The sequence below is a fragment of the Nannobrachium achirus genome, assembly GCF_963921795.1.
Source record: "Nannobrachium achirus genome assembly, chromosome: 17".
NCBI lineage: Eukaryota > Metazoa > Chordata > Actinopteri > Myctophiformes > Myctophidae > Nannobrachium > Nannobrachium achirus.
This window is the reverse complement of record NC_137824.1, coordinates 34,213,636-34,239,974: the sequence shown is the minus strand read 5'-3', so window position 1 is coordinate 34,239,974 and position 26,339 is coordinate 34,213,636. Positions and strand designations below refer to the sequence as shown.

Sequence of the window (26,339 nt, the reverse complement as noted above, 5' to 3'; positions counted from 1 at the left end):
TCTACTGTCCAAAACGTCACTTACGTCATTGGAGAGTGCGAGCATTTTGATCTACGAGTGTGAGGGGTGTTAAAATTAAACAATGTCTGTATTATTTTACGGAAGAGATCTCGAAACAAGCTTGGAAATCTCGATACGCGTGGCTTGTAGATCTGCTACCTTTGATACATTTGTGTGACGCTGTGGTATCAAGTAGGGCGTTAATTTACGAAAAAACACAAAAGGTTGGAATATGGAGGTACAGTAGGAGGATCTCTACACGACAATAATATGCTATTCACAAGAAAAGATCTAGTCGCATTTACTTAAGTACAGTTTTGAGGTATTTGTACTTTACTTGAGTATTTCCAGTTTTCAGTACTTACTTACTTCTACTGCACTACATCTCGGATCCAAATATTGTATTTTTACTCCACAACAATTATTTGAAAACTTTAGTTACTAGTTACTTTGCAGATATAAATGATTATATTATAACACATACATTAATGCACTTTAGCCCTATGCTATACCGTGGCTATTTGAAAATAGTCGATCTACAAGCTCACAACGTGTCGCATCACGATGCGTTGTGAGCTTGTAGATTGGCTATTTTCAAACATTTTGTACTTTTACTTTACAGTACATTTTGATGCCAATACTTTCGTACTTTTACTCAAGTACATTTTGAATTCTGGACATTTACTTGTAAGGGTGCCCTCACACCAAAATACCTAGAGTGGAATCCGCCGTTTCTGCAAAAAACGCTCCATTCTCATTGAAATGCATTGGCGGATTCCACTCTAGGTATTTTGGTGTGTGGGCACCCTAACAGAGTATTTCTACATTGCAGTATTTATACTTTCACTCAAGTCAAAAATTTGCGTACTTTTTCCACCACTGCCTCTCGCGAGAACCCTGGCCTCGTCTTGTTGTTGAATCTCAAGTGAGTTCGAAAAAGAAAAGTGATGCATTTACTGCATTTGTATAACCTTGCACACATTATATTATGCAGGACGTGGTGTCAACCGAAGCGAGCGCTAGCTCCCCAAAATAAGGGTTCCTTGGGAATGGCTGTGCACCAGCCGAGCAGGACACTTAAACCCTAACGGCTCCCCTGTGTGCTCACTAGAGCTGTTCACTGCTGGGTCACATGCAGAACAGGAACATCCCTGAGGGGGGGCTTCTTTCTTCCCGCTGCAGTGGAGACACCCTGGATGTGTGGGATTCTAGACATGTGAGCAGAGGGTTCCCTGTGGACGGCACCTGCCACGTCACACCTAACATTCACATTTAACCTCAAACTCTGTTTTTGTGCATAATACAGTATACATTTTCGCAGGTTAATCAGATTTTAGCTACTCCTCCAACAGTTTTGGTGGCACGCACTTGGGCCATACGTCAAATCGACCAGCTTCAACGGGAATCGATTCCTTGCATTTTGCTAAGAGGTATGTTACAGTTTAATACATTTATTCGTGAAGAAACAAGACAAGGACGGAATGGTTACCACTTAAGGGCTGTAACGATTATGACATTTTACATGACAATTAATTTTCACTCAAATTATTGTCGTTGACGATTACATTTCTGTCTGGCTTTTAGGCTTTCAAGTTGCACATGGCAGATATACACATAACCTAAATATACAAAGAAATTACTGACATATTTGACAACTTTATACTTTAAAAAGAACATTGATAGTGGAAATAGCCGATCTACAAGCTCACAACGCGTCGCAATGCGACGCGTTGTGAGCTTGTAGATCTGCTATTTCCACTATTTTTTTTTTACTTTAAAAAATATATATATATGAAGATTTTTCAACATGGAAACGATTATGACAATTATGAAAAATAATCACGATTATGTCAAATAATTGCGACTACACGATTATGTAATAATTGTGACAGCCCTAGTTAGCACCACTCAAATAGGAACAAGGACTGACAGATAGTGACTCATGTCACATCATCTTTCTACTTCTAGTTTGAGTTAGTTGTGTAAACATGCAGTACTCTTTTAGCACTCGTTTTACTTGATTTTCAGTCAACTAAAATGTTTTGGCTACCCTGACGAAGGCCACTTGGAGGAAATGCGTCAGCAAGTTGTTTTCTTTCTTTCTTTTCCTACTTTTCTTTCCTTCTCCCCCTACCGAGAGCAGCCTTGGACACGCCAGGAGGCATTATTCTTATTTTCTATCGTTTCTATCGTTTTCTATCGATTTATTTTCAAGGTTTCCAAGAGCACAAACAAACCAACATGACAGAGCATGCCAGTCCCTAGCTTTTTAATCCATTAATATTGGGAACGCATTATTATTTTAATCATTATTTTATGCTTTAACTATAAAAAAATAAAAAAAATAGCAGATGCTGCGCTGTGAGCTTGTAGATCTGCTCATTTTGAAAAATCTTGAAACTTTGAACATTTTTTGACCAGATTCTATAAATCCTATTCAGGTTTCTGAAAAACCTATGTTTCTATGTCAATGGTGCTCAGACTTCTTCATGTCAAGGACCCCCAAAATTACATGTATTTGGCCACGGACCCTCATCTCAAAATACGCTGTTCCAGGGAACCCCGAGAAGCAAATATTTGAGTTATAAATATTCGCTTTTAAAAAGATATATTGAAAGATTTGCAAAAAACATTCACGACTTGCACTCGGTGCCGCGCTGCAAGCTTGTATATCTGCTATTTTTGAAAATTTGTATATCTGCTATTTTTCAATAGCCAAAGTATAAATTAATTCCAGGCCTAAATGGGTGAACTAAAATGTTTTTGCCCCCCCAGCCCTCCAGTTATTTGGCTAGTGTTGGTGTTGGTGCCCCCACCTTGCTGGAGTCCCAGTCTTGCGTGGTGGTCTGTGTGGTCTGCAGCTCATAGGTCTGCTCCATCCGGCCCACGTCAGGCTTGGGGAAACCCGGAACCACGTTGTGGAGCTGGAACCCAAACAGCTGCAACCAGCTCCCGATGCCTGGACGTGCACGCAGGCACGCAGGCACACACACACACACACACACACACACACACACACACACACACACACACACACACACACACACACACACACACACACACACACACACACACACACACACACACACACACACACACACACACACACACACACACACACACACCCATTCACCACCGCAGACGCAAACATTAAAAAACAGAACATGTGGCGTAAGTTCAGCAAAAGCTAAGGTATGGCAACGTGACTGGTGTCAGGACACCAGTCATGTTGACATACCTTAGCAACAAGCATGAGTCAGCTTAGGTGGTTAGGGCATCTAGTACGGATGCCCCCCGAGCGCCTTCCTAAGAAGGTCCTCGATGCACGTCCCACTGGGAGGAGACCCCGTGGCAGACCAAAGACCAGATGGAAGGATTACATCTCCAAACTGGCTTGGGAACGCCTCGGTATGCTCCCTGAGGGAGTGGAGGAAGTTGCTCGGGATAAGGAAATCTGGAAGTCTCAGTTGGAACTGTTACCCCCCGCGACCCGATTCCGGATAAGGGGTTGAAGATGGATGAATGATGAATTTATTTTAAGAAGTACATTTTTTTTCCTGTAGTGCAGGCAGCTGCCATACCTTGCCATACCCAATTGATGCCTCTGATCGAGCAAATATTTTGAATAGTGTGCATAATTGTGAACTGAATCAATAGGGCATATAACTTGCCTAAAAAGCGACCGTGAACAGGGAATCACAGAGTACGTATGGCCAGCAGTGTTGGGCAGTTACTAGTAATATATCACTGTGCTATTATTACTTTACCCAGTAACAAGTAAGGGATTACTCTGCCAAAACGGTATATCATACATATCATATTAACTATGTTTATTATTAAAACAATTCAGATCTAAATGAGCTGGCGAAACAGATTGTATCGTTGTACAATACATCTCTTCTTTTTTTGATGGTCCGGTGGCAAACGTCAATGGCAAATGTCATATAATGTCATATCGTCGTTGTCGGGTGGAAACCTTGTATCCCCAAGTTTCAAATTTGTATGTTCTTTCGCAAAGTAAAGTCCTGCTTCATCATACGAGGCCGTCGCACAAAAGTATTGAAAACAGCAGATCTAGGTTTTCACTCGTTTAAATCATTTTTAAAATGATAAATGCAAAACGAACGGTTTTGGACAAACAAGGTTTTCACCCGAGAACGACGATATATATAATATAGTACTCTTGATTCCAAGTAATAAGTAATATCATATTATTACCTCTTCAAGGAGTAAAATGTAATGAGTAACATATTACGCTCCTGTAGGTAATATTGCAACCAACATGGATGGCCAGCCCTCACTGGTAGAGAGGTGCAGCACGGGTCCTGCTGAGGCTGAAAGCGTGACAGAGCCACTGAATGTTCCATTATCTGGAGGGACAGATGCACCCACTCATCCCACCTAATCTATTCATCCTCCCACAGCACTATTCCAGCTCTCTCTCTCTCTCTCTCGCTCTCCACCTTGCTCCATTTTCGCTTTTTGCCTCTGCGTGCGCGTCTGTGTTTGTGTGTGTGTGTGCGCGTTAGGGATGGGACGATATGAAAATTTCAAATCACGATTATTGTGACCAAAGAAATCGCGATTTATGATATTATCGTGATAAAGACATTTGATAAAGAGAGTGAAAAAAAAGACTGTATCAAGTATGTATATTATAAGTACCTTTTACCAATAGGCCCCTTTCTGGGCCCGCCCCTTCCGCTTCCGCCATGTGACCGGCAGACATGATGGAGTCACTCAGAATGTAAACAAACGGGCCACCCACCCTGCTAACAATGGACGCGCTGAGCCATCTCACGCTCCCCGAGAGGCAACGATATGACGATAAAATCAAATTAATCGGCGTCGATCCATACAAAATTAGTAAGAGCGAGTCTAGTGCGAACAAGGGAGGGGCGGGCGCGCAGAGGCGTTCTGTGTACTTCTATTCCGGTTCGTCCACAGAGTCAGACACAGTGTTGTGTTGACATTTTCTCCGTTAGATAACAATGCTTTCTTTTCACTTTTTTCTACTTTTATCACTTGTCAAAAGACGTTTTATTTGGATGCTTCATCTTTTTACTGTTCATTTTTTTTGTTAGTGTTGTCATCGGTTTTTATTTATAAAGGGAAACAAGATATTAATGCTACAGTCTTCACACAGCAGAGCAGACAGAGAGAGGTAAGATAACGCTATTATTATCATAAAATACAGCAATCTATCTAATAAAACGTTTGTTAAATGTGCTTAGCAGTAGTGTCTTTTAGGGTTTGGGCCGGGGTCTTTGTTTAATATTAACGCTAGCCTCATTAGCATCTTAGCTCCGTCTATAATAGGTTACATCATCAGACTGCTGGTTCTCTAAGTGGGTCCGGGGACCCCCAGGGAGTTCCAGGGGGTCCCCAGCTGAATTATAGTTAGGAACCAAATGGACCCTAATGCCTCGTGCACACTACAGATATATAGTTGAACGTTTAGCTTGGTAATTCAATGTTATCTCTATGGAGCATCTGAGCATCTCCTGCATCTTAAAGCTGGTTTCCATTGAGATTACATTGAATTACCAAGCAAAACGTTCAACTATATATCTGTAGTGTGCACGAGGCATTAGGGGTATGTAACTGTACAACTATATATCTGTAGTGTGCACGAGGCATTGGGGGTATGTAACTGTACAAATCATTTGGTTCCATGTGTACACTCTGAGTTATGCTAACGTATGATTTTACAATATAAATTGGGGTCTCAGAGATACAAATGCTATTAAATGGGGGTCAGTAGCCTAATGGATGTCAAACTGGGGGTCCTTGAAATTAAAATGGTTGGGAATCACTGCTAGAGCCGTATAACATTTCTCTTATGGGGTCACTGGCCTAAATGGGGTCCAGTGGGAATGTGGGATAATACAAGTCAATTCTTATTACCTCTTATTAATTTGGTGATTATCAAACGAGTATATGGGGACCAAACAATCTGTACAAGTAGAGTAAAAATCCTCAATGTTAATTTCAATCTGAGTGTAGACCTGTACAGGTCCATTTGGTTAAATGTATTCTTTAATTAAATTAAAATGGAAGATTTTACTAAGTAAAAATAGTCTACAGTACATGTTATAAACAACTTTACTTTTGACTAAGTCCAGTTTCATTAACATTGTAAAATGATAGCTATAATAACAGTAAATATCTGTTCTTACCATACATAAAAATACATTTAATAATATACATAGTCTTGGGTACAATTATTTTTCTTTCAGGAACTGCGATGACATGGACCACATCAGCCGATCAGGGTTTCCGATGGCAGGATGTAGCAGCAATCAGATTTGAGAATTCAACCTCTTGAAAGAGCTCCAAGAAGGAACAACAAACTTTCTGTGGTCCTTCGTGGTGAGGGAGGTTGACGACTGTTTGGTTCAGGAAAACTCACACCCCTGTACTTTATTGGGAAGGAAACTATTGATTCTATTCACAACACACATTTGTCTTTGCCTATTCTATAGCTATGCCTACATTATTCAGAACCTTATTCAATTTGATTTACAATATGCAAACAAAATCCCCCCAAAATACAATACTCTACATTCTATTGTTTTCCTAAATAAAAGGCCAATTGCATGTGAAATGATATTGCTTGTATTGTCTGAATACATTTGAATAAAGCTGATACAAGACTACATTCTATTGTTTTCCTAAATAAAAGGCTAATTGCCTGTGAAATGATATTGCCTGTATTGTCTGAATGCATTTGAATAAAGCTGATATAATTCACAAGACGTAAACATGTCATGATTCATGTGTTTTAATCGAAAATGATGAACATGGTTAGTAGTACAGAATATTATACTTCTATGGGAATACATTAAAGCTGAAAACATATATAGCAGCATAATGAATTACAATTCTTTTTATTGATGGACATTATTGCAGACCTTGATTGCAGACTGTGATGACCTGAAAGGGTAAGAAAGAAAGTGTTATTTTTTTCCACTGTGAACAATTTAGTTATTTAACTTTATACTTTGTTGTGAAATATGACTTAAATGGGTCTTTAGCAGCCTATGGTTGTCAGGAAACGAGGTTGTTCATATTTTAGTTAAAAATTAAAGTTCTATAAACGAGTCTATAGGGGGGAACAAACATGATGATGAAAAATTAATTTCAAGGACCCCCAGTTTGACATCCATTACTGACCCCCATTTAATAGCATTTGTATCTCTGAGACCCCAATTTATATTGTAAAATCATACGTTAGTAGAGTGTACACATATGGAACCAAATGCTTTGTACAGTTACATACCCCCAATGCCTCGTGCACACTACAGATATATAGTTGTACAGTTACATACCCCTAATGCCTCGTGCACACTACAGATATATAGTTGAACGTTTTGCTTGGTAATTCAATGTAATCTCAATGGAAACCAGCTTTAAGATGCAGGAGATGCTCAGATGCTCCATAGAGATAACATTGAATTACCAAGCTAAACGTTCAACTATATATCTGTAGTGTGCACGAGGCATTAGGGTCCATTTGGTTCCTAACTATAATTCAGCTGGGGACCCCCTGGAACTCCCTGGGGGTCCCCGGACCCACTTAGAGAACCAGCAGTCTGATGATGTAACCTATTATAGACGGAGCTAAGATGCTAATGAGGCTAGCGTTAATATTAAACAAAGACCCCGGCCCAAACCCTAAAAGACACTACTGCTAAGCACATTTAACAAACGTTTTATTAGATAGATTGCTGTATTTTATGATAATAATAGCGTTATCTTACCTCTCTCTGTCTGCTCTGCGGTGTGAAGACTGTAGCATACATATCTTGTTTCCCTTTATAAATAAAAACCGATGACAACACTAACAAAAAAAATGAACAGTAAAAAGATGAAGCATCCAAATAAAACGTCTTTTGACAAGTGATAAAAGTAGAAAAAAGTGAAAAGAAAGCATTGTTATCTAACGGAGAAAATGTCAACACAACACTGTGTCTGACTCTGTGGACGAACCGGAATAGAAGTACACAGAACGCCTCTGCGCGCCCGCCCCTCCCTTGTTCGCACTAGACTCGCTCTTACTAATTTTGTATGGATCGACGCCGATTAATTTGATTTTATCGTCATATCGTTGCCTCTCGGGGAGCGTGAGATGGCTCAGCGCGTCCATTGTTAGCAGGGTGGGTGGCCCGTTTGTTTACATTCTGAGTGACTCCATCATGTCTGCCGGTCACGTGGCGGAAGCGGAAGGGGCGGGCCCAGAAAGGGGCCTATTATAGAGGGTTTAAGTGGTACTGGATATGCAGCTCGGCAAATAAAAGGTGAATTGATCCCAGTGCATGACGGAGGACGATATCACGATATATTAAATCTCCACGATACGATTATCGTGAGTGTTTTTTATCGCGATAAACGATAATATCGCTTATCGTCCCATCCCTAGTGTGTGTGTGTGTGTGTGTGTGTGTGGGCGGGAGGTGGTCAGGGCGTTAGGGGGGAGGGGATTTGTGAGTTATAAACAGGAAGATAAGAGGCGCAGATGTCCTTTTAACACAAAGCTTTGTCTGTCTGTCACATTTTCTCTGACTGTCTGAGAGCCCCGCCGAGCTGGGCCTGTGGTTAGCTTGCTGCTGAAGGGTTTATACACTCATCTGTGCACTCTTGTTGTTCTGCGCGGGTGTCTTCGAGTGCAACGGGTTCGTACTTGTTGATATTTTTGTTTCACCATGTAAGTGGCCCTTTATAGCTGGAGCACGTTGGTCGATCTCCATTGTTGTAAATGTGCTTTGTAAATAATGTTTGATTTGATTTGATTTGATTTGATGCTATGATTATCAATCTACTGTATAAGCTCACAATGCTCACATGGCAAGTGTTGCCATGTCCGCTTACTACAGTATAAGTGACTTTGGGCTTTTTTCTGTTAGGATGCTTGTAAACATTTGTAGTTGCAGGTTATGGTTATGTATCTTTTTAAAGTGTAAATGCTTATTTGGGCAGTTTTTTTATATATTGCTTAAGCAATAATCAAGGACCCCCAAATTAATATGTATTTGTCCGTAGCGCAGACCCCCATCTGAAAATATTCTGTGCCATACTGTAGATTGACTATTTTCGCACCGCTTGAATTAGGCATGAGAGACCAGTGCCGTGAGAGCGATAACGCTGCGGCGTGTGATCGATAAATTATATCGATCACATGCCAGGAAGAAATCTCCATAATAACTTTTTGTGTTTTTATCCCCCATAAATCAATGCTCTACTTGATCATACTACAGCAAACAAAAGCATCAAAAGTAGCAGACCCACAAGCTCGTGGATCTGCTACTTTAGCGATTTTTGAACTTGAACCCAGAAAATTAACAGATTTGGACATATGGAGGTGTAAAAACTCGGGGCAGCGCACATGCAGGTTGAGAACCCCTGATCTAAATGACAATGTCTTTCCCGTTACTAACTAATCTACTGTTGCTCCTCACCCGTTGCGAACGTGGTCACCTCCTCCACGGTGCCCACGGGGCAGTTGTCCTTGAAGGCGTACAGGTTGAAGGGCCTGGGCTCGCGGCTCAGCTCCGCCCACAGCTCATGGTTGGGCGAGGTCCAGCGGCCCGCCAGCGTGTCGTAGTCGCGCCGGCCCAAGTGCACCAGGCGGGTCAGCGGGTCGTAGAGGCCGCCGTGGAAGCCGATGACCAGCGCGAAGTCCGGGTTGGTGTCCTGGTAGACCTCGCCGTACGGCGTGTAGAGCACCTCCTTCACCAGGCGCCCCCTGCTGGAGAAGACGGCGCGCGGCGTGCCGGCGCTGTCGCACGCCACGTAGTACTCCTCGCCGCTGCTCAACTCCATGGCGATGAGGTGGCCCTGCGGGGGAGCGGGGGGTGGGACTGTTATTAGTGTGGTTGCTATAGGGCAGGGGTTTTCAAAGTGGGTGACGGGGCACCCTGGGGTGATGGGGCACCCTGGGGTGCCGCGACGGCAGTCCAGGGGTGCCCAAAGATGGAATTTATTTGGACACTTGAAAAAATATTTAGTATCATTTTAAACTTGAATTACAAAGTTATTTCCAGTCAGTTCTAACCAAAATGGCTATTATCTCAACGTTTTCCTCGTAACATAATCACTAAAATATTGTCACTGTTGGGTAGAAACCTCGTATCTCCAAGTTTCAAATGTGTACGTCTTTTGCCCTGCTTCATCATACAAGACTGTCGCACAAAACTAGTGAAAAACAGCCGATCTACAAGCACACAACGCCTCGCGATGCGAGGCGTTGTGTGCTTGTAGATCTGCTGTTTTCACTAGTTTAGTAAATTTTATAGATGATAAATACAGTAACAGAATGAACGGTTTTGGACATATAAGGTTTCCACCCGACAACGACGATATGCTATAAATATAAGGTGCTGGGAGTGAAAATTATAAGGTAGGGGTGCCTCGGATTAAAAAAATATTTATGGGGTGCCCTGAGACAACAAAGTTTGGGAACCCCTGCTATAGGGAACGCACTATTGTGCACTTTAGTGATGACCAACCACTTGGCTTTGATGCTATCTAAGAATAAAGGTCAGGGCTCATAATCAAAATAAAAAAGAGAGCATTTACATTTTTATAACCACCTAAATGAAAGTGACCCAGATACACTCCATAACAAGGCTCTCACACACAGGGAAAATCTAGAGAGATGCCCCCTCAGCCAACTGGTCCAGGAACTCTGCACACAAACACAAGCTGAGCCACCAGACAGAAAACTCACAGGCTTAACCCAAATTATAAAACAGACAGCAGAGACATAATACTTCCCACAGATCAAAACCACCCAAGGAGAGTTTGAAAACGTGACCAATGATGCTTTGGCAATGTATTTTCTCATGCCAATAAAGCCCTTTGAAATGAAATTGAAATTGCCAGTCAGAGATTCCATATAGTTTAGTTGTTTGACAACACAGTCATGAGTGTATTTTGGATTCATGTCAATTTGTGTTTTCAGATATTTAACCACTTGAACTGTCAATACTTAATAAACTTGACCTTTCAGTCTGCTCTTTTTTCCCCTCTACACCAAACCTCTTTGCCAAAAATTGCCGATTTACAAGCTTGTAGATCGTCTATTTTTGGCTAAAGTTCCCAGAATATGGACACTAGGGTTCAAGTGGTTAATATGACAAAGAAGAAAAAACTTTCTATCACTCAAAGATTTGGAGGACCCCCTGTAGTAACTCTGGGGACCCCCTGTTAAAGACCCTTGACACACGGTATCTACCTGCAGGTCGTAGTAGAGCGAGGTGATGAGGTTGCTGGTGTGGTTGTAGAGGTGGGAGACGCGCGTGGGGTGCGACAGGTCGGCGTAGAAGAACTGCAGCATGGCGCCCAGGCTGGTGCGCGTGGCCACGCGGCGGCCCAGCCCGTCGTAGCGGTGCCAGACGCCGCGCTCCGTCAGCCGGTTGTAGACGCGCGCCAGCAGCCCGTTGGAGTTGTAGTCGAAGAGGTCGTTGCCGCGCTGCCGCAGGAAGCCGTCCTCGTCCAGGCTGTACTGCAGCTCGCCCAGCCGCGTGATGCGGTCGCGCTGGTCGTACCGCAGCGGGGTCAGCCTGGGGGGGAGGGGGGAGAGGCGTCAATTGGTTATGGCAAGGTATGGCAGCTGCCATACCTTTGGCTACAGTGGAAAAAAATTTAATGTAAATCTTAAAATAAATTCATCATGCATGTTGCTAAGGCAAGACACGAGTCATGTTGCCATACCTTAGCTTTTGCTAAACTGACCCCACTGCAGGGGGGGGACCACAACAGTAAGCAAGGACATCCTGTCGACCTGTTGGTACTTTACAGTGGCGGCTGTAACATTCAACTGTAGAGGGCTCCGAGCAAAGATCGGGTGTTTTTTCGGGTTGCGTGATTCTAACTCAGTTGAACGCAGCATTTTGGAGCGGTGAAGCCATCTCCCAATGTTTCGCTTTGTCTGTCCCTATTAGGATGAACTTTGACATGAAGTGGCGTGCTATGTTTCTTTAGTACAAGAAACGTGCGTGGCCAGATTTTTAAACTATAAAAACAGGAACAGTTTGAGAAGGCCACTGTTGCGCTGCCTAGACACACGCACACACACACACACAGGGTATAGCTGCTCAAATTCGCCGCTCCAATTCGAACCGATGGTTTGATTTCTTTTTACTTTTATACAATTAGTATTTCTAGATTGTGGTAATCTTGCCCAAACAATTCCCCCCCATTGGGGAAATAAAGATTTATGTTTTCTTATTTAGTCTTACATTGAATAAGTTGCTGCACCTACTGTATTTGTACATGTTAATACTTTTTTTTTTACATTCAGTTTTTCTTTCAAATGCACTGGATAACTTATCAAGGTCTATTTTAGTGCCAGCGGCGTCCGTTTGACAATTTGTTAGGTAACAAACTGAATATTCTTTTCACCAGTACCGCAGTTTGTCAGTTTCATGGTCAACAACATTCTAGTTTGCATTGGGTGGGCAGGACGGCAAAAAAGGGGTGAGTTAGTAAAAAACTGTTGCCGCTGTTCAAGGTCGATATGGAATAATGAGCTGGTGAGCAGACAGACCACCTCTTAAGGTTCAACACTAATGCTATGGCAATTTGGTGACTTTATAAATGTAGCCACTAACATGGTGGCATCTGAAATCACTTAATACTTTGTGAATATGTTCTAATCAGGGCTATGTCACCCCTCTTTGAGGCAAATAGTCCAATTTAAATACAAATTGCAATCAATTAAGCACTCCAAAGTCCAAACAACTTAAAACACAGCAGTTGTGGTACATTAATACACTGTCATACAGCATTTCTGTATTATTGTCTCCACCAGCCGAAGGCATGGGGGAGAGTATGTTTTCGCCCCTATCCGTCCATCCGTCCGTGTGTCCGCCGTCCGTCCGTCCGTGCGTGCGTGCGTGCGTGCGTGCGTGTGTGCGTCCTTCCAGTTTGTTACCAGTTAATCTCCGGCGCCGTTGGCTTGGTCACGGTGAAACTTTGCACACACCAATGCCAATTCAGAACCTCTGCCCCACATGTTTTTCAAATGGCCGAAACACTTTTCTGTACACTACTCTTAGAGATTTTGTCCACAAATCCTACAAATCGGTAGACAGTATCTCTACAGTCATGTGATCAACATGGATCTGTCCGATTTTCCATATTCCATCCTGATAGGTTCCCACTAGGCAGAGGAAGAAATGCCACTTCAAATTTCTCAAATCAGCCTCATGGTGACACTATTTAGTTTAGTTTTAGTTTAGTTTAGTTTATTAGCACATTATAAAAAAATAGAACAATACATATTGAGTATACAAAATACTGCGCAAGGAGAGGAAGAAGCCAAAAGGCTTATTTAGAATCCTTTCCTTAATGAATCCTTTCCTTAACTCATTAACTGCCAAAAACGTGAATCCCTTAAAAATCCCGTTGTCCCACCCTGCCACGCCCGTGAATCCCGTGAATAAAATTTTTTTTTTTTTTTTTTTTTTTTTTTTTTTTAATTTTTTTGGACCCCAAAAACGTTAGTAGGCATGATAGCGATCGCGAAATTGCTTGTTTAACCCCCATACAACCCCCATACAACTCAGGTAGCAGACCTCCAAGCTCACAACAGTGTAAAACATAATGGCTGCTATCTCATGAATGCCTGAACGGATTTCCATTCGGATTTTTTTGTTTGAAAGCTGTGAGCAATGTGGACACACGTGGTGCATTATCTAGGCATGGGTGTGCATGATCCGTGCACTATGAATTACATGGAAGTCTATGGAGACGAATGGCAGTTAAAGAGTACGAAGGTATTGTTAAATGGCAGCATATGAGTTAATGACACTATAACAGGGCAATTTGTGTTACTTTTTTACCTTTAACACCGATAAGTGGGAAACTTTGTATGCGCACTCCCTAGAGGCAAAGGATAAACCTTTGCCCTGCATTTTTCAAATTTGCCTTTTATAGCGCCACCAGGAGGACACCTTATGTAAAACACATCCTTGCTATTACTCCATCAGATTTTCTCCAACAATCATGCAAATCAGTACACAGTATCTCTATAGTCATGTGATCAAGTCCGATCCGTCTGATATTTCATATTAATTGTCAACCTAATTGGCTAATATTGGCTTCCAAAGTTTGCAGGATTGCTCAGTTTTTGAACAAAATGCCAGCAAGAGCCGCTGATACAAACGACCTACGGCCTGGTCGCGACTTAGGCCACGACTTGGAGGTCGTAGGTCCCGGTTCTGGAGGTTTTGCGCGATCTCGGTCGTAATTCAGCGACCTGGGAAGTCCGCGATCGAAACTCTACGCTTGCTAAGGGAAGGGACGCGAGTTTAGAAACTCTACGCTTGCTAAGGGATGGAGCGCCGCGATCGAAACTCTACGCTTGCTAAGGGAAGGGACGCGAGTTTAGAAACTCTACGCTTGCTAAGGGAAGGAGCGCTCGTTTTCAACAGCGTCGGCAGGTTAGCTACTCAGTGTCGGCAGGTTAGGGTTAGGGTTAGGGTTAGGGTTAGGGTTAGGGTTAGAGTTGGGGTTAGGGTTAAGGTTAGGGTTAGAGTTAGAGTTGGGGTTAGGGTTAAGGATAGGTTTTGGTGCACCTCGCGCGGTCCAAGTGACTACAATGGAGCGCTTCCTACCTCCGGTTCAGCCAATCACAAGCTTCAAAAGGTTGAATAGCGCTGCTGCTCTAGAATATTCTGCAAAAAGACCTTTTAAATACGACCGCGGACTTCCCAGGTCGCTGAACAACGGCCCGATCGCGCAACAACGGCCCGGGGACGACCGAGGTGGCGCAACCACGGCCGGGGGTCGCGAAACTAGACCGGCCGCGACCTAACAAGTATGTACCGCGAACTACGACCTCCAGAACCGGGACCTACGACCTCCAGGTCGTGGCCTAGGTCGCGACCAGGCCGTAGGTCGTTCGTATCAGCGGCTGTCTCTCCAAAATGCCTCAATTCATCAACTGAATTGGGATAATAAAGGTATCTATCTAACGCAGTTAGCGATTACCGTGAAAGTTGCCACACATATTCCCACTAGGTCAAGGAACAAATGCTACCCTTTTCACATTGGTCTGTTATAGCGCCACCAGGACGCCTGGTCTGGTGGAGACCTGTGCTCGGAAGAGCACTGCTTCTAGTTATTATTTATTTCACTTGGGCCCCTGTACACTTTACCTAATATTTAGTGCAAAATCTCAATTAAAGGGTCAATAATAATGATTGATATAGACAAATGTTGGTTTTGTTAATTGGTAAACCACTTAAGCTCTATATACGGCATATACGACAAATAGTTACTTAGTAAAAAAATAGTCAATCTACAAACGTGTAAACTATTTCTGAATAAAAAAAATAACATAATATAATAGGGAGAAGAATGTAGAATAAATTGCCCCAAAATATAAAGGACAACCGTTAACAAGGACCTTAAGTGAACCTACACAAACCAGCAGACACGACACACACAACTATTTCCATAGCTTAACCTCCAGAAGGAAAGCCACATGAAATGAAGAAGGATTGCATCACTGCACAAAGCACACCACACCAAGAGAAGTGAAAACTTCCCCGCGTCCTCTCAACCAATGATGCATTGCCAGTGTTGTGCCGAAAAAATGACTGCGTGCCAAAAATAGACTGTACTGCACCCTGACATGAAGACCAAATGAACGCGTTGCTCTGCCAGAAAATACATCTACAGTAACAATACAGTACAGTTCAGGACACGTGGGCCTGTACACAATCAATACATAGTATACACATAGTATATCTTTGCTGTCGGGCAATATTTCAATATATTTTGCGCCGCTTTGTGAGCCTGTACATTGGCTCATAGTCATACGGACACTCATACATACTGTAGGGACCTACACACAAAGCCAGACGTAGGAGCGGTTAGCTCTGTCTGTCTGTGTGTGTGTGTGTGTGTGTGTGTGTGTGTGTGTGTGTGTGTGTGTGTGTGTGTGTGTGTGTGTGTGTGGGTGCGTGCGCGTGTGTGTGCGGCTTGTGCGGCGCAGCACATGCGATATCACAGAGTGAGGAACAATTAGTTGACAGCCAGCCCAGGTGTTATGAATATCAATAAGGCTTTTAATGCGAGGTGTGTGAAGGATTAATAATGAACCAGGCTGTGGGAGAAAAAAAAAGCTGCTTCTCGTGTTGCTGCAGCAACAGCAGACATGGCTGCCATGTTTTTCCTGTGGCTCGGCTCGTCGCCTGGCTCGATCACCAAAGTCCCATTAAGCTGTCAATCTAGGCCAGTGGTTCTCAAAGTAAGTAAAGGGTCCCCAGCTGGATGAGTTAATTATTATACATTATTATTATAGCATCAAAAAACTGTTTAAGGTTTTAGAGTTTTTACAGGGGTTCTGAATTGCAGCCACTTGTAAGTGTTTAAGTGCTCTTGTAGCGCGGTTTTGAAGGAGTGTCAGGATTCACACTTCTTTGTGACTGTTGGGGCATTACCACATTTTTGTTGCATAGCAGGAGAGCGAATTTAACACCTTAGTTTGAGCCAAATCTTGACTGAACGTGATTTGTGGAGCATCCTCTGGTGTTGTGATAGTGGACATCTGTTCTCTGTTTTGAAGTAGTTCGTATAGTTTGAATCATTTGTATGCTTCGTTTAGGTGCAATAAGTCAAAGCGACCTGTTAAGGTCCGTCCACACTAAGCATCGTCACTGTCGGGCAGAAACCCTGTATCTCCAAGTTTCAAATTTGTACGTTCTTTCACAAGGTAAGTGAAAAAAGCAGATCTACAAGGACACGGAGGCGTTGTGTGCTTGTAGATCGGCAGTTTCGATCGGCAGTTATCGCTCTTTGCTTGTGTATAGACCAATTTCTCAGAGCGGTGACCTTAAGTGCGGTGTCAAGCGGCACATGTGTGTGTGTGCGGCTGTACGCCGACACCGCAGCTAAACGGCAGTGCTCTGGAAAAAGGTCCATAGTTATCATAATTGGTGTGGACTGCCAGTCTCAGAGTTCCTTCTTTGGATTAATGGGTCCTCTGGGAGGCCCAGAGTTCCTCATGAGGTTATGTTATGGTACCACAGGCTGATCCAACCTAGAAAATTTCATATCACGATTATTGTGACCAAAGAAATCGTGATTTACGATATTAATCAAAATCCATTATCCTGGGTGGAACATTTGCCAAAAAACAGCCGATCTACAAGCTCACAACGCTGTAGATCGGCTATTTTTTGGCAAAGACATTTGATAGAGAGTGAAAAAAAGACAGTATCAAGTACATGTATTATAAGTACATTTTACCAATTATAGAGGGTTTAAGTGGTACCGGATATTCAGCTCAGCCAATAAAAGGTGAATTGATCCCAGTGCATGACGGAGGACGATATCACGATAAATCTCCACGATAAGATTATCTTGAGTGTTTTTTTATCACGATAAACGATAATATCACGTATCGTCGCATCCCTAATCCATCTAACCTGGTCAAGCTCAGAAAGTGCACTAAGCAAGTTCTATTAAAAATGTTGACTCTGTGCAGTCGTAACAATTATTCCCTGTTTTTGCCAAAAGACACTTCCCAACTCAACAATGCCGTGATTCAGTTCAATAAACCGGAGTCTTGCAATTCATGCTGAATTGGCAGGCAAAGTTAAATATTTAAACAGAAGATGGAAGAAAAGAAATCTTCAAAGCAGCAGCTGCAGTAGTTAGGCACGGGAACACGGGCACCGCTCACTCTTTACTTTTAACTGTGTTTGTTCTAGAGCAGGCTCAGTGATTGAGCAAACCTTTGTAATGTTAAAATGGTCAGAGTTTTGGATCTGATGGTACATACTGTAACTGTACTGCCCGCAGCAAGTCTTGGATTCGAGCAAAATTCCTGTCGGGCCCGATTATGAACGTCGGGTGCATGTGCCCGTACTGTGACAAAAAAAAGTAGTACTCGAATATTTTACTTAATTAAAAGTATCAATGCTGCAATAATATATGCATACAGGCTTGTTCCTTTGTTAAAACACCCTGTTGTGTCACTATAGCGTTTGTAAATGTTGTCGAGGTGTGAACTTGGGGGTTGTTTTACATCAATGCATGTCCGTGCACATGAGAGGCGTGACCCTGCTCAGAAAAGATATGGGACGGCGTGTACACGCACGACCGGACCAATACACCAATGGTTCTCAACCTTTTCAGGCTGCGACCCCAAAGATAATCATATTTTAACTGGGGAGCCCCCACCCTGACAAGCACTAAGAGTAAATGTAATGCCTCAACACGGTTCAATTGTAAAAATAGCAGATCTACATGCTCACAACGCCTCGCAAACGTTGTGAGCATGTACTGTAGATCTGCTATTTTCACAATTTCTGTCTCTAATATTTGGCCAATGTTTAATTTGTCATTTTAGAGGTATTAAAAAGTCCTTAAATTGTCACTTTAGAAATGTGCAGATAGCCTCTAGTATTCTATACACTTAAAGGAGTAGTTCATCCCCAAAATGACTTTTTTCCTATTGATTACTCACGCCATGGAGACTTGAGTTCAATAATATTCCGTTGTTTTAGTCGCATTCCTAAGACAACAATTTCATTACAATAAATGTACCCCCATTGATTCCGGATGGGGACCCAAATGCATTCGGGTCCCCATCCGGAATCAAAGGGGGTAAATATACTATAATCACATTTTTGTTTTAGGAATGCGAAAATTACCAAAAAATATTACTGAACTCAAGTCTCCATGGCATGAGTAATCAATAGGAAAAAAAAGTCATTTTGGGGGTGAACTACTCCTTTAAACTGTATCTTGGTTGGTTTACTGTTGAGTGAGAAAACAATGTTCCACATTAAGTTAATCATCTGGGGATCGCCCCAAATAATTTGGGGACCCCCCTGGGGGTCCCGACCCACATGTTGAGAACCACTGCAACGCAGCAGCGTACCTGGCGCTGGTCCCGTGGCTGAGCAGGTTGATGTTCCCGTTGAGGTCGTAGCTGTAGCGCCACTGGGGCCGCTCGTTGACCGAGGCGCTCTGCAGCTGGCTGTCGGCGTCGTACTCGTAGGTGTAGCGCGTCACGTTGCTGTCCACGCCCACGCGGATGTCGCAGGTGGTGGTGCGCCCTGCCGCGTCGTACTGCACCGTCATCCAGTAGGCGATGGACTTGAGGATCTCGTACTGCACCTCCACCACCTGGCCGTAGGCGTTGAACACCTTGGTGTGCTTCATCAGGTGGGTGGTGATCACCTGAGCAAGCAGGGGCGTCACAAGGGGGGGGGGGGGGGGGGGGGGGGAGTGGGACTGAGTTAATAGGGCCCAAGGTGGAGGAGGTGGCCTTAATTATTCTATACTTTAAGCTATTGAAAAATAGCAGATATACAAGCTCACAGCGCGGCACTCGAGCTTTTAGATCTGCTATTTTTGAAAAGAAGAATATATGTATTTTTTAAGCGAACATTTGTGACTCAAATTTGGCTTCTGGGGGGTCCCTGGAACTAAATATTTTGAGATGGTGGTCCGTGGGCCAAATACATGTCATTTTGGGGGTCCTTCACCTGAAAAAGTTTGAGCACCACTGTCAAAAATATTATTATAAAGACTTGCACAAATGTTCAAGATTTTTCAAAAATAGCAGATCTACAAGCTTGCAGCACGGCTCTTGGTGCTCGCCATTTAGGTTGTTTATAGTCTGCTCATGGCCATCAAAGTACAGTAGCTTACCTTTGCGATTTTATTGAAAGATATCCATCCGTTATTTCCAGCCACAATCTTTTGTAAAAGACAGGCATATCGCTCATCGACAGTCGATCGTGCGCTGCCGTGACGAGGCAAAAGTTTGTCCCTCGGTTGCACCAGAAATGGAGAAACTAGATCCAGGCTACAGTTCTCAACGGGGCTGAAAATTAAGGCCCGGCCCCAACTGGGCCATAACTGGGCCGGCCTGAGACCCTACCCGGCCCGATTAGTTAGCATACATTTTAGGCCCTACTCGGCCCGAAAACGTCGGGTCGGGTTGGGTATAGTCGGGTTTGGAAAGAATTTGAGAACTCTATCACAGAGTAAAAGTAATACAATGATAAAACTTTTTTTTTTCTTTTTTCATTGAGCCCGAGGAGTTACCCGGCCCAACTAATTAGCATACATTTTAGGCCCTACCCTACCCTAAATGTCAGGTTGGGTTTGGGTATGGTCGGGTTCGGGCAGAATTTGAGAACTCTAATCCAGGCATAGAAAAAGACGAGAAAAGTGATCCCGCCGCCATTATTGTTTATGTGTGTTCAAGATTCGAGACTATCTTTACTGGAGCTGCTGCTACTGCAAACACCCCGCACCACCCCTCATCTGCTCAGACAGGCTCTGTTGGGGAAACCGTAAAAAATCCTAACGGATCCCAACCCCAGTGTTATGCCCATAGACCGTAAAATATATGGACAGTGCGAAGCCATTGGTTTCTATGCAGCGCAACTGAAGTATTTTGGGTCCTTGGCATGGTGTTGTCTTCATACATTGAAATGCGACCAGAGGAGGCTATTGGCTGCCAACGGTCACATGCAACCGCAGAGATACATGGGAGAATGTGGTCGGAGCCTCCCGAAATACAGCACACGAAGAAGAACACAGCCGGCTCGTATCAGTTTAGTTGGCCACGCCCCCCGCAACTTTATCATCAATTTTAACATAAATGGGACCTTATTTTCAAAAAACGCATATCATCATGATTGAAAGGCAATTTTTAACTAGCAACCATAAACTAGGAACCATAAAGTATTTATGAAAATGTTAATTAAGGTTAGAAAACGAAAGGGGAAAATGAATGGGGTCCAATGGAGAACAATTCTTTTTGCGATGGTCCGGGGGGGGGGGGAAACAGCGCAACTAGCGGCCAATCATAGGAAGTTTTAGTTCCGTATTGGAGTCATTTTAAATCAGCGGAACTATGCCCCTGGTTACGCCTTACCTGGTTGAGGTCGTAGAAGATGACGCTGAACTTCCCGAACTGCTCCACGCGTCCCGACACGTCCACGTAGCGGTACAGGTCGATGGGCAGGGGCGTCTCGTTGATGACGGCCTGCATGCTGGTGACCCGGAAGTTGTTGTAGCTGTAGTCGAAGCGGGCGTTGACCAGGCCCTCCTCGCTGAAGCGGAAGATCTGACGACTGGTCAGAGGACCTGCACGGATAAGACCAACGGGGGTTTAACCATACAAACTTCTAATACGTTTCTAAATTGAGTTTATTCGTAAATTAAAGGGATATTTCACGTAAAAAAAAACGTTTTTGTGAGCACCCTGGACAGATTTTAAGTTGTTTGATTCAGTATTTAGATTAAATATTCATTTTATCAGACACACCCCCTTCATATACAAACCCATCGTAACTTCAAACTTTATTTTAACCATGATTGATTCATTGAAAACACTGTTCTTTTGTCTGGTGACTCATACCCTCCTAATACGTGAGCTGGAGCTTTGTAACTTTTTAAATTTATTTCTAATAATGTATTTTTTATTTTAATTTTATTCCCAAAAATAGTAAAATAAATGAAAAAATCACACTCGTGTGAACTGAGCGGTGGTGTGTGTGTGTGTGTGTGTGTGTGTGTGTGTGTGTGTGTGTGTGTGTGTGTGTGTGTGTGTGCAACAGCGCCCCTCCCTTAACATGTGTGGTCAGAAAAGGTTACTGCAGGCTACAGACAGACAGACACGGAGACACACAGACAGACAGACAGACCCACACACACGGCCACGTATAGGAGCGTTGTGACCACCGCTCAAAAAGTTATTTAAAAAAACACGGCCAGCTCACATATTTGGGGGGTAGTATGAGTCACCCGAAAAAAAGAAGGGTGTTTTCAATGAATCTATCATGGTTAAAATGGAGTTTGAATTTACAATGGGTTTGTATAAGAAGTGGGCGTATCTGATAAAATGAATACCAAAATATCTAAATACTGAATCAAGCAACTTAAAATCTGTCCAGGGAGCTCACAAAAACCTCATTAGACGATAAGATGACCAAAAGTTTTTTTGAAAGTGAAATATCCCTTTAATACCCTATTTGGTCATAGTACAGTGTCACAAAAGTATCAAAAGTAACAGATCTCACTCGTCGATCTGCTATTTTTTCATTGAATCTGGCATAATGTATGCCAGATATTATTTATTGTCCATACTAGGAGATTCATACACGAGCCGTGTCCATGAACTTGAACACAAGCATGGATGGAAACATGCACACACACACGCACGCACGCACGCACGCACACACACACACACACACACACACACACACACACACACACACACACACACACACACACACACACACACACACACACACACACACACACACACACACACACACACACACACACACACACACACACACACACACACACTCTTCCCAGTTGGCCATTACATCTCCGCTAGACACACACACACACACACACACTCTTCCCAGTTGGCCATTACATCTCCGCTAGACACACACACACACACACACACTTTCGTCCCCCTGGTTGGCCATTACGCCGGCGATATACACACCTAATTAAATCAAATCAAGGCCTAATTCAACATCATTAACATGGACACACACTGTGGGGATCCATTCGATCTCAACTGGCCCGCGCAGCACCTCGATGGCATTTCCCCGCGTTGACCTTTAATATGGAGACATAATGAAATCTAAAGACAATAGCCATGATGGGGCCAACGTGCTCCTTAACCCTCAAACACCTGGAACGCGCCCGAGTCGCACTAGATTTTAACCACATAACCATTATTTTATGCTTTAACTATTTTAAAATAGCAGATCCACAAGCTAACAGCGCGGCACCGAGTGCCGCGCTGCGAGGTTATAGATCTGCTATTTTTGAAAAAAATCGTGAAAATGTCTTTGAATACCTTTGACCCGATCTTTGACCCGACTTCTAAATCCTTTCTCTAAATCAGCTATTCTCAAACCTTTTCATGTCAACGACCCCCAAATGTTACATGTATTAGGCCGCGGACCCCCATCTCAAAATATGTTGTTCCAGGGACCACCCAGAAGCAAATATTTGAGTTACAAATGTTCGCTTTTAAATAGATATATTCAAAGACTTGCAAAAACAAATCACGATTTTTCAAAAATAGCAGATCTACGAGCTCGCAGCGCGGCACTCGGTGCCGCGCTGTGAGCTTGTATATCTGCTATTTTTCAATAGTTAAAGCATAAAATAATGGTTAAGGTGGTTAAAATCTAACGCGACTCGAGCGCGTTCCAGGTCTTTGGCGGTTAATGTCAGCACATCAACTTTAACAACACCATTCATCACCTCCGCTGCCACCCAGTACACCTCTGCCTCCATTAGGAGATCCAGGCGCTAATGAAACACCATTATATTGCTATTTGAGATGACTCCGATCGCTATTAACATGAGTGAGTGTTGCGCTCCGGAGAGTCGGAAAGAGCCGCATCAGCGTATGCATATTCCCTTTTTATTTTCCTGATGAAATGTTGATTCTGAACCCAGGGCTAATAGGAAAAGCCACAGGCACACTCACACACACTTCGAAAACTCTCGCACGGAATGGGATCCACGAGGAAATGAAAATGGTTTCGATGTGGCTCCTAATGTTCTATGTAGCCCCTAATCAAAGACACATTTGGAGCCATTTGTGTCCATAAAAAAAGAACTGTGTGAGTTCTTCATAAAGATTTTTAAATGGTTGTTGACTCTTTTCCAGGGCCAGTTAAATCCTGGTAAGGTTCTGTGTGGAGCAATGTAAAGATATAATGTAAATACAGAAGCAGAACCCTTTGCAGTTTCATTGCGACCGTCAGGGAGCAGTTTACTATGAAAACCTCCACCGGCCGTCCGTCCGTCCGTCCGTCCGTCCGTCACACGTCACACCTTTGTTTGTGTACGGTGTGATGTCATATATCTTCAGTATGACATCACACCACATGTGTACACAAACCTTTGTGTACGTTGCTGTGGCAACAGTCTGTTGTTGCTGGTCTGTTAGTGTACGTTAGCAACCACCTTAGCAACCATGGTTTTACCCTAGCAACCAACTGTTTACCCTAGCAACCAACTGTTTACCATAGCAACCATGTTTTTTTACCCTAGCAACCAACTGGGCATAAAAGGGATTCTGTTAGGGATCTCCATATATGGGCATAAAAGGGATTCTGTTAGGGATCTCCATATATGGGCATAAAAGGGATTCTGTTAGGGATCTCCATATATGGGCATAAAAGGGATTCTGTTAGTGATCTCCATATATGGGCATAAAAGGGATGCTGTTAGGGATCTCCATATATGGGCATAAAAGGGATTCTGTTAGGGATCTCCATATATGGGCATGAAAGGGATTATGTTAGGGATCTCCATATATGGGCATAAAAGGGATTGTGAGAGGTGGAGGTTGTGATATTTGTGGAGATAAGCGACCAACGGTCGCTTATCTCCCGATTAGGGAGTCTTACTGGTATAGTGTATATAGAACCCTTAACAGCTCCTTAGTTCCATATAGAACCATTTACTGTTCCATATGGTCACTGCCGCGCACCTGTCACACAAATGTAGTGAAAACAGCCGATCTACAAGCACACGTTGTGTGCTTGTAGATCTGCTATTTTCACTAGTTTAGTTTGTTTTTAAAACAAACTGGTCTTGGACATACAGTTTCCACCCGACAATGACGATATAGAACCATTTACAGAACCGTGCAGAGAGATTTTGTGGTGATGGAAACTGAACGAAATCTAACTTATTTGCTTGGAATTGAGACCTGAAACGAGTGCTGGAGTGGGACATATTATTTTGTCCAAATAAAATTGTTGTTTACAGTTTGGAAAAAGTTGACCTGGTAGTTCAACAAATTTTCAGAATCATTGTCTCTGATCCACCAGCTCAAATGAAAAATATTATTCTACACATTTCACACATTTAATTTAGAAAGAAAATTCCAAATAAAATAAATCACATTTTGTGCATTTTTACAGTACTAAAGTTCGTGCCGCTAAACAGCACCTTTTATGACCATACATGGAGGTCCATGATGTCAGTATGCCCATACCCTGTATATGGGTTTCCGGAAGAGGGCGGGTACGAGGCTAGTATATGGGCATGCCCATCTATGAGCATATTGGTTGGATCAGTGGTTCTAGACAACTGCATATCCATATAATATGGGTGATAACTTAAATTGCTATTAAATGCCTTAACCTTCTGTAGATGATATTTCTCAAGTTATTTTAACATTCTGGTATGTGATTTTTTAGGGAAACAAAAATGAAGGGACCCATAATAACACGTGTCCGTGACCCACAAATGGGTGCCGACCCAGTGCTTGTAAACCAGTGGTCTAAAGCAGTGGTTCTCAACCTGTGGGTCGGGAGTCCCCAAATTATTTTGGGGGTCCTGCAGATGATTAACTCAATGTGAAACATTGTTTTCTCACTCAACAGTAAACAAACCATCATAAAGTTTAAGTGTAGGGTATCTAAACATTTCTAAAGTGACAATTTAGGGACCTTTTAGTACCTCTAAAAATGACAAATTAAACATTGGCTAAATTGTCAAATATTAGAGGCAGAAATAGTGCAAAATAGCCATTCTACAGTACATGCTCACAACGCCTCGCATGTAGATCTGCTATTTTCACAATAGAACTGCGTTCTATGTAATTTAATACCTCAACTCTTAGTGCTCGTCAGGGTGGGGGGTCCCCAGTTAAAATGTGATTATTTGGGGGGTCGTGGCCTGAAAAGGTTGAGAACCGCTGGTCTAAAGAACCTTCTGGTGCAGTCCGCTCACGTCTCACATTTGCAGGTGTCCCCCCCACCCCGCTGTCATCTCTCCCCCATTCCCTTTTTCTCCCTCACACATTGGTCTCTCCTCTCGAGGGACAATTACCGCTATCTCTCCCCTCCGAGCCTCTGTTTGTTCTGCTGAAATGAGATCAGTTAAAGAAAGGGTGAGAGTCCATTCACAGTGAGGGCAAAGTGATAAAACACGTGCACATACACACGCACGCACACAAGCACACACACGCACACGCACACACACTAGTAGACTCACACTGATCATGAATGCACACACGCTCATACACGTACACATACAGTACACACCCACAGATAATAATGACGCACGACTGAATGCAAGCATGCATGATCGTGCGCGCACACACACACACACACACACACACACACACACACACACACACACACACACACACACACACACACACGCACACACACACGCACACGCATCTGGGAGATTATAGCGGCACCTGACTATCGGGAGCCAATCACAAAGCAGCAACCGACTGTGCAAGGCCTTGTGGGAAGTGCAGGGAAAATGGCTCTGCCGTATTCAACAAAGGCACAAAC

General features: G+C 43.2%; 1 protein-coding gene across 1 annotated transcript in view; it reads right to left on the bottom strand.

The window, feature by feature from the left end:
- The window catches only part of tenm1 (teneurin transmembrane protein 1), a gene marked incomplete at both ends in the record, with an annotated part of 491,087 nt that overhangs the window by 9,387 nt on the left and 455,361 nt on the right, over nucleotides 1-26,339 (bottom strand). The window contains 5 exons of the mRNA XM_080745426.1: nucleotides 2,817-2,959; nucleotides 9,459-9,837; nucleotides 11,237-11,564; nucleotides 18,902-19,203; nucleotides 20,915-21,126. Coding sequence (XP_080601552.1) covers nucleotides 2,817-2,959; nucleotides 9,459-9,837; nucleotides 11,237-11,564; nucleotides 18,902-19,203; nucleotides 20,915-21,126 — 1,364 coding nt within the window. The remainder of the gene's footprint in view (nucleotides 1-2,816; nucleotides 2,960-9,458; nucleotides 9,838-11,236; nucleotides 11,565-18,901; nucleotides 19,204-20,914; nucleotides 21,127-26,339) is intronic.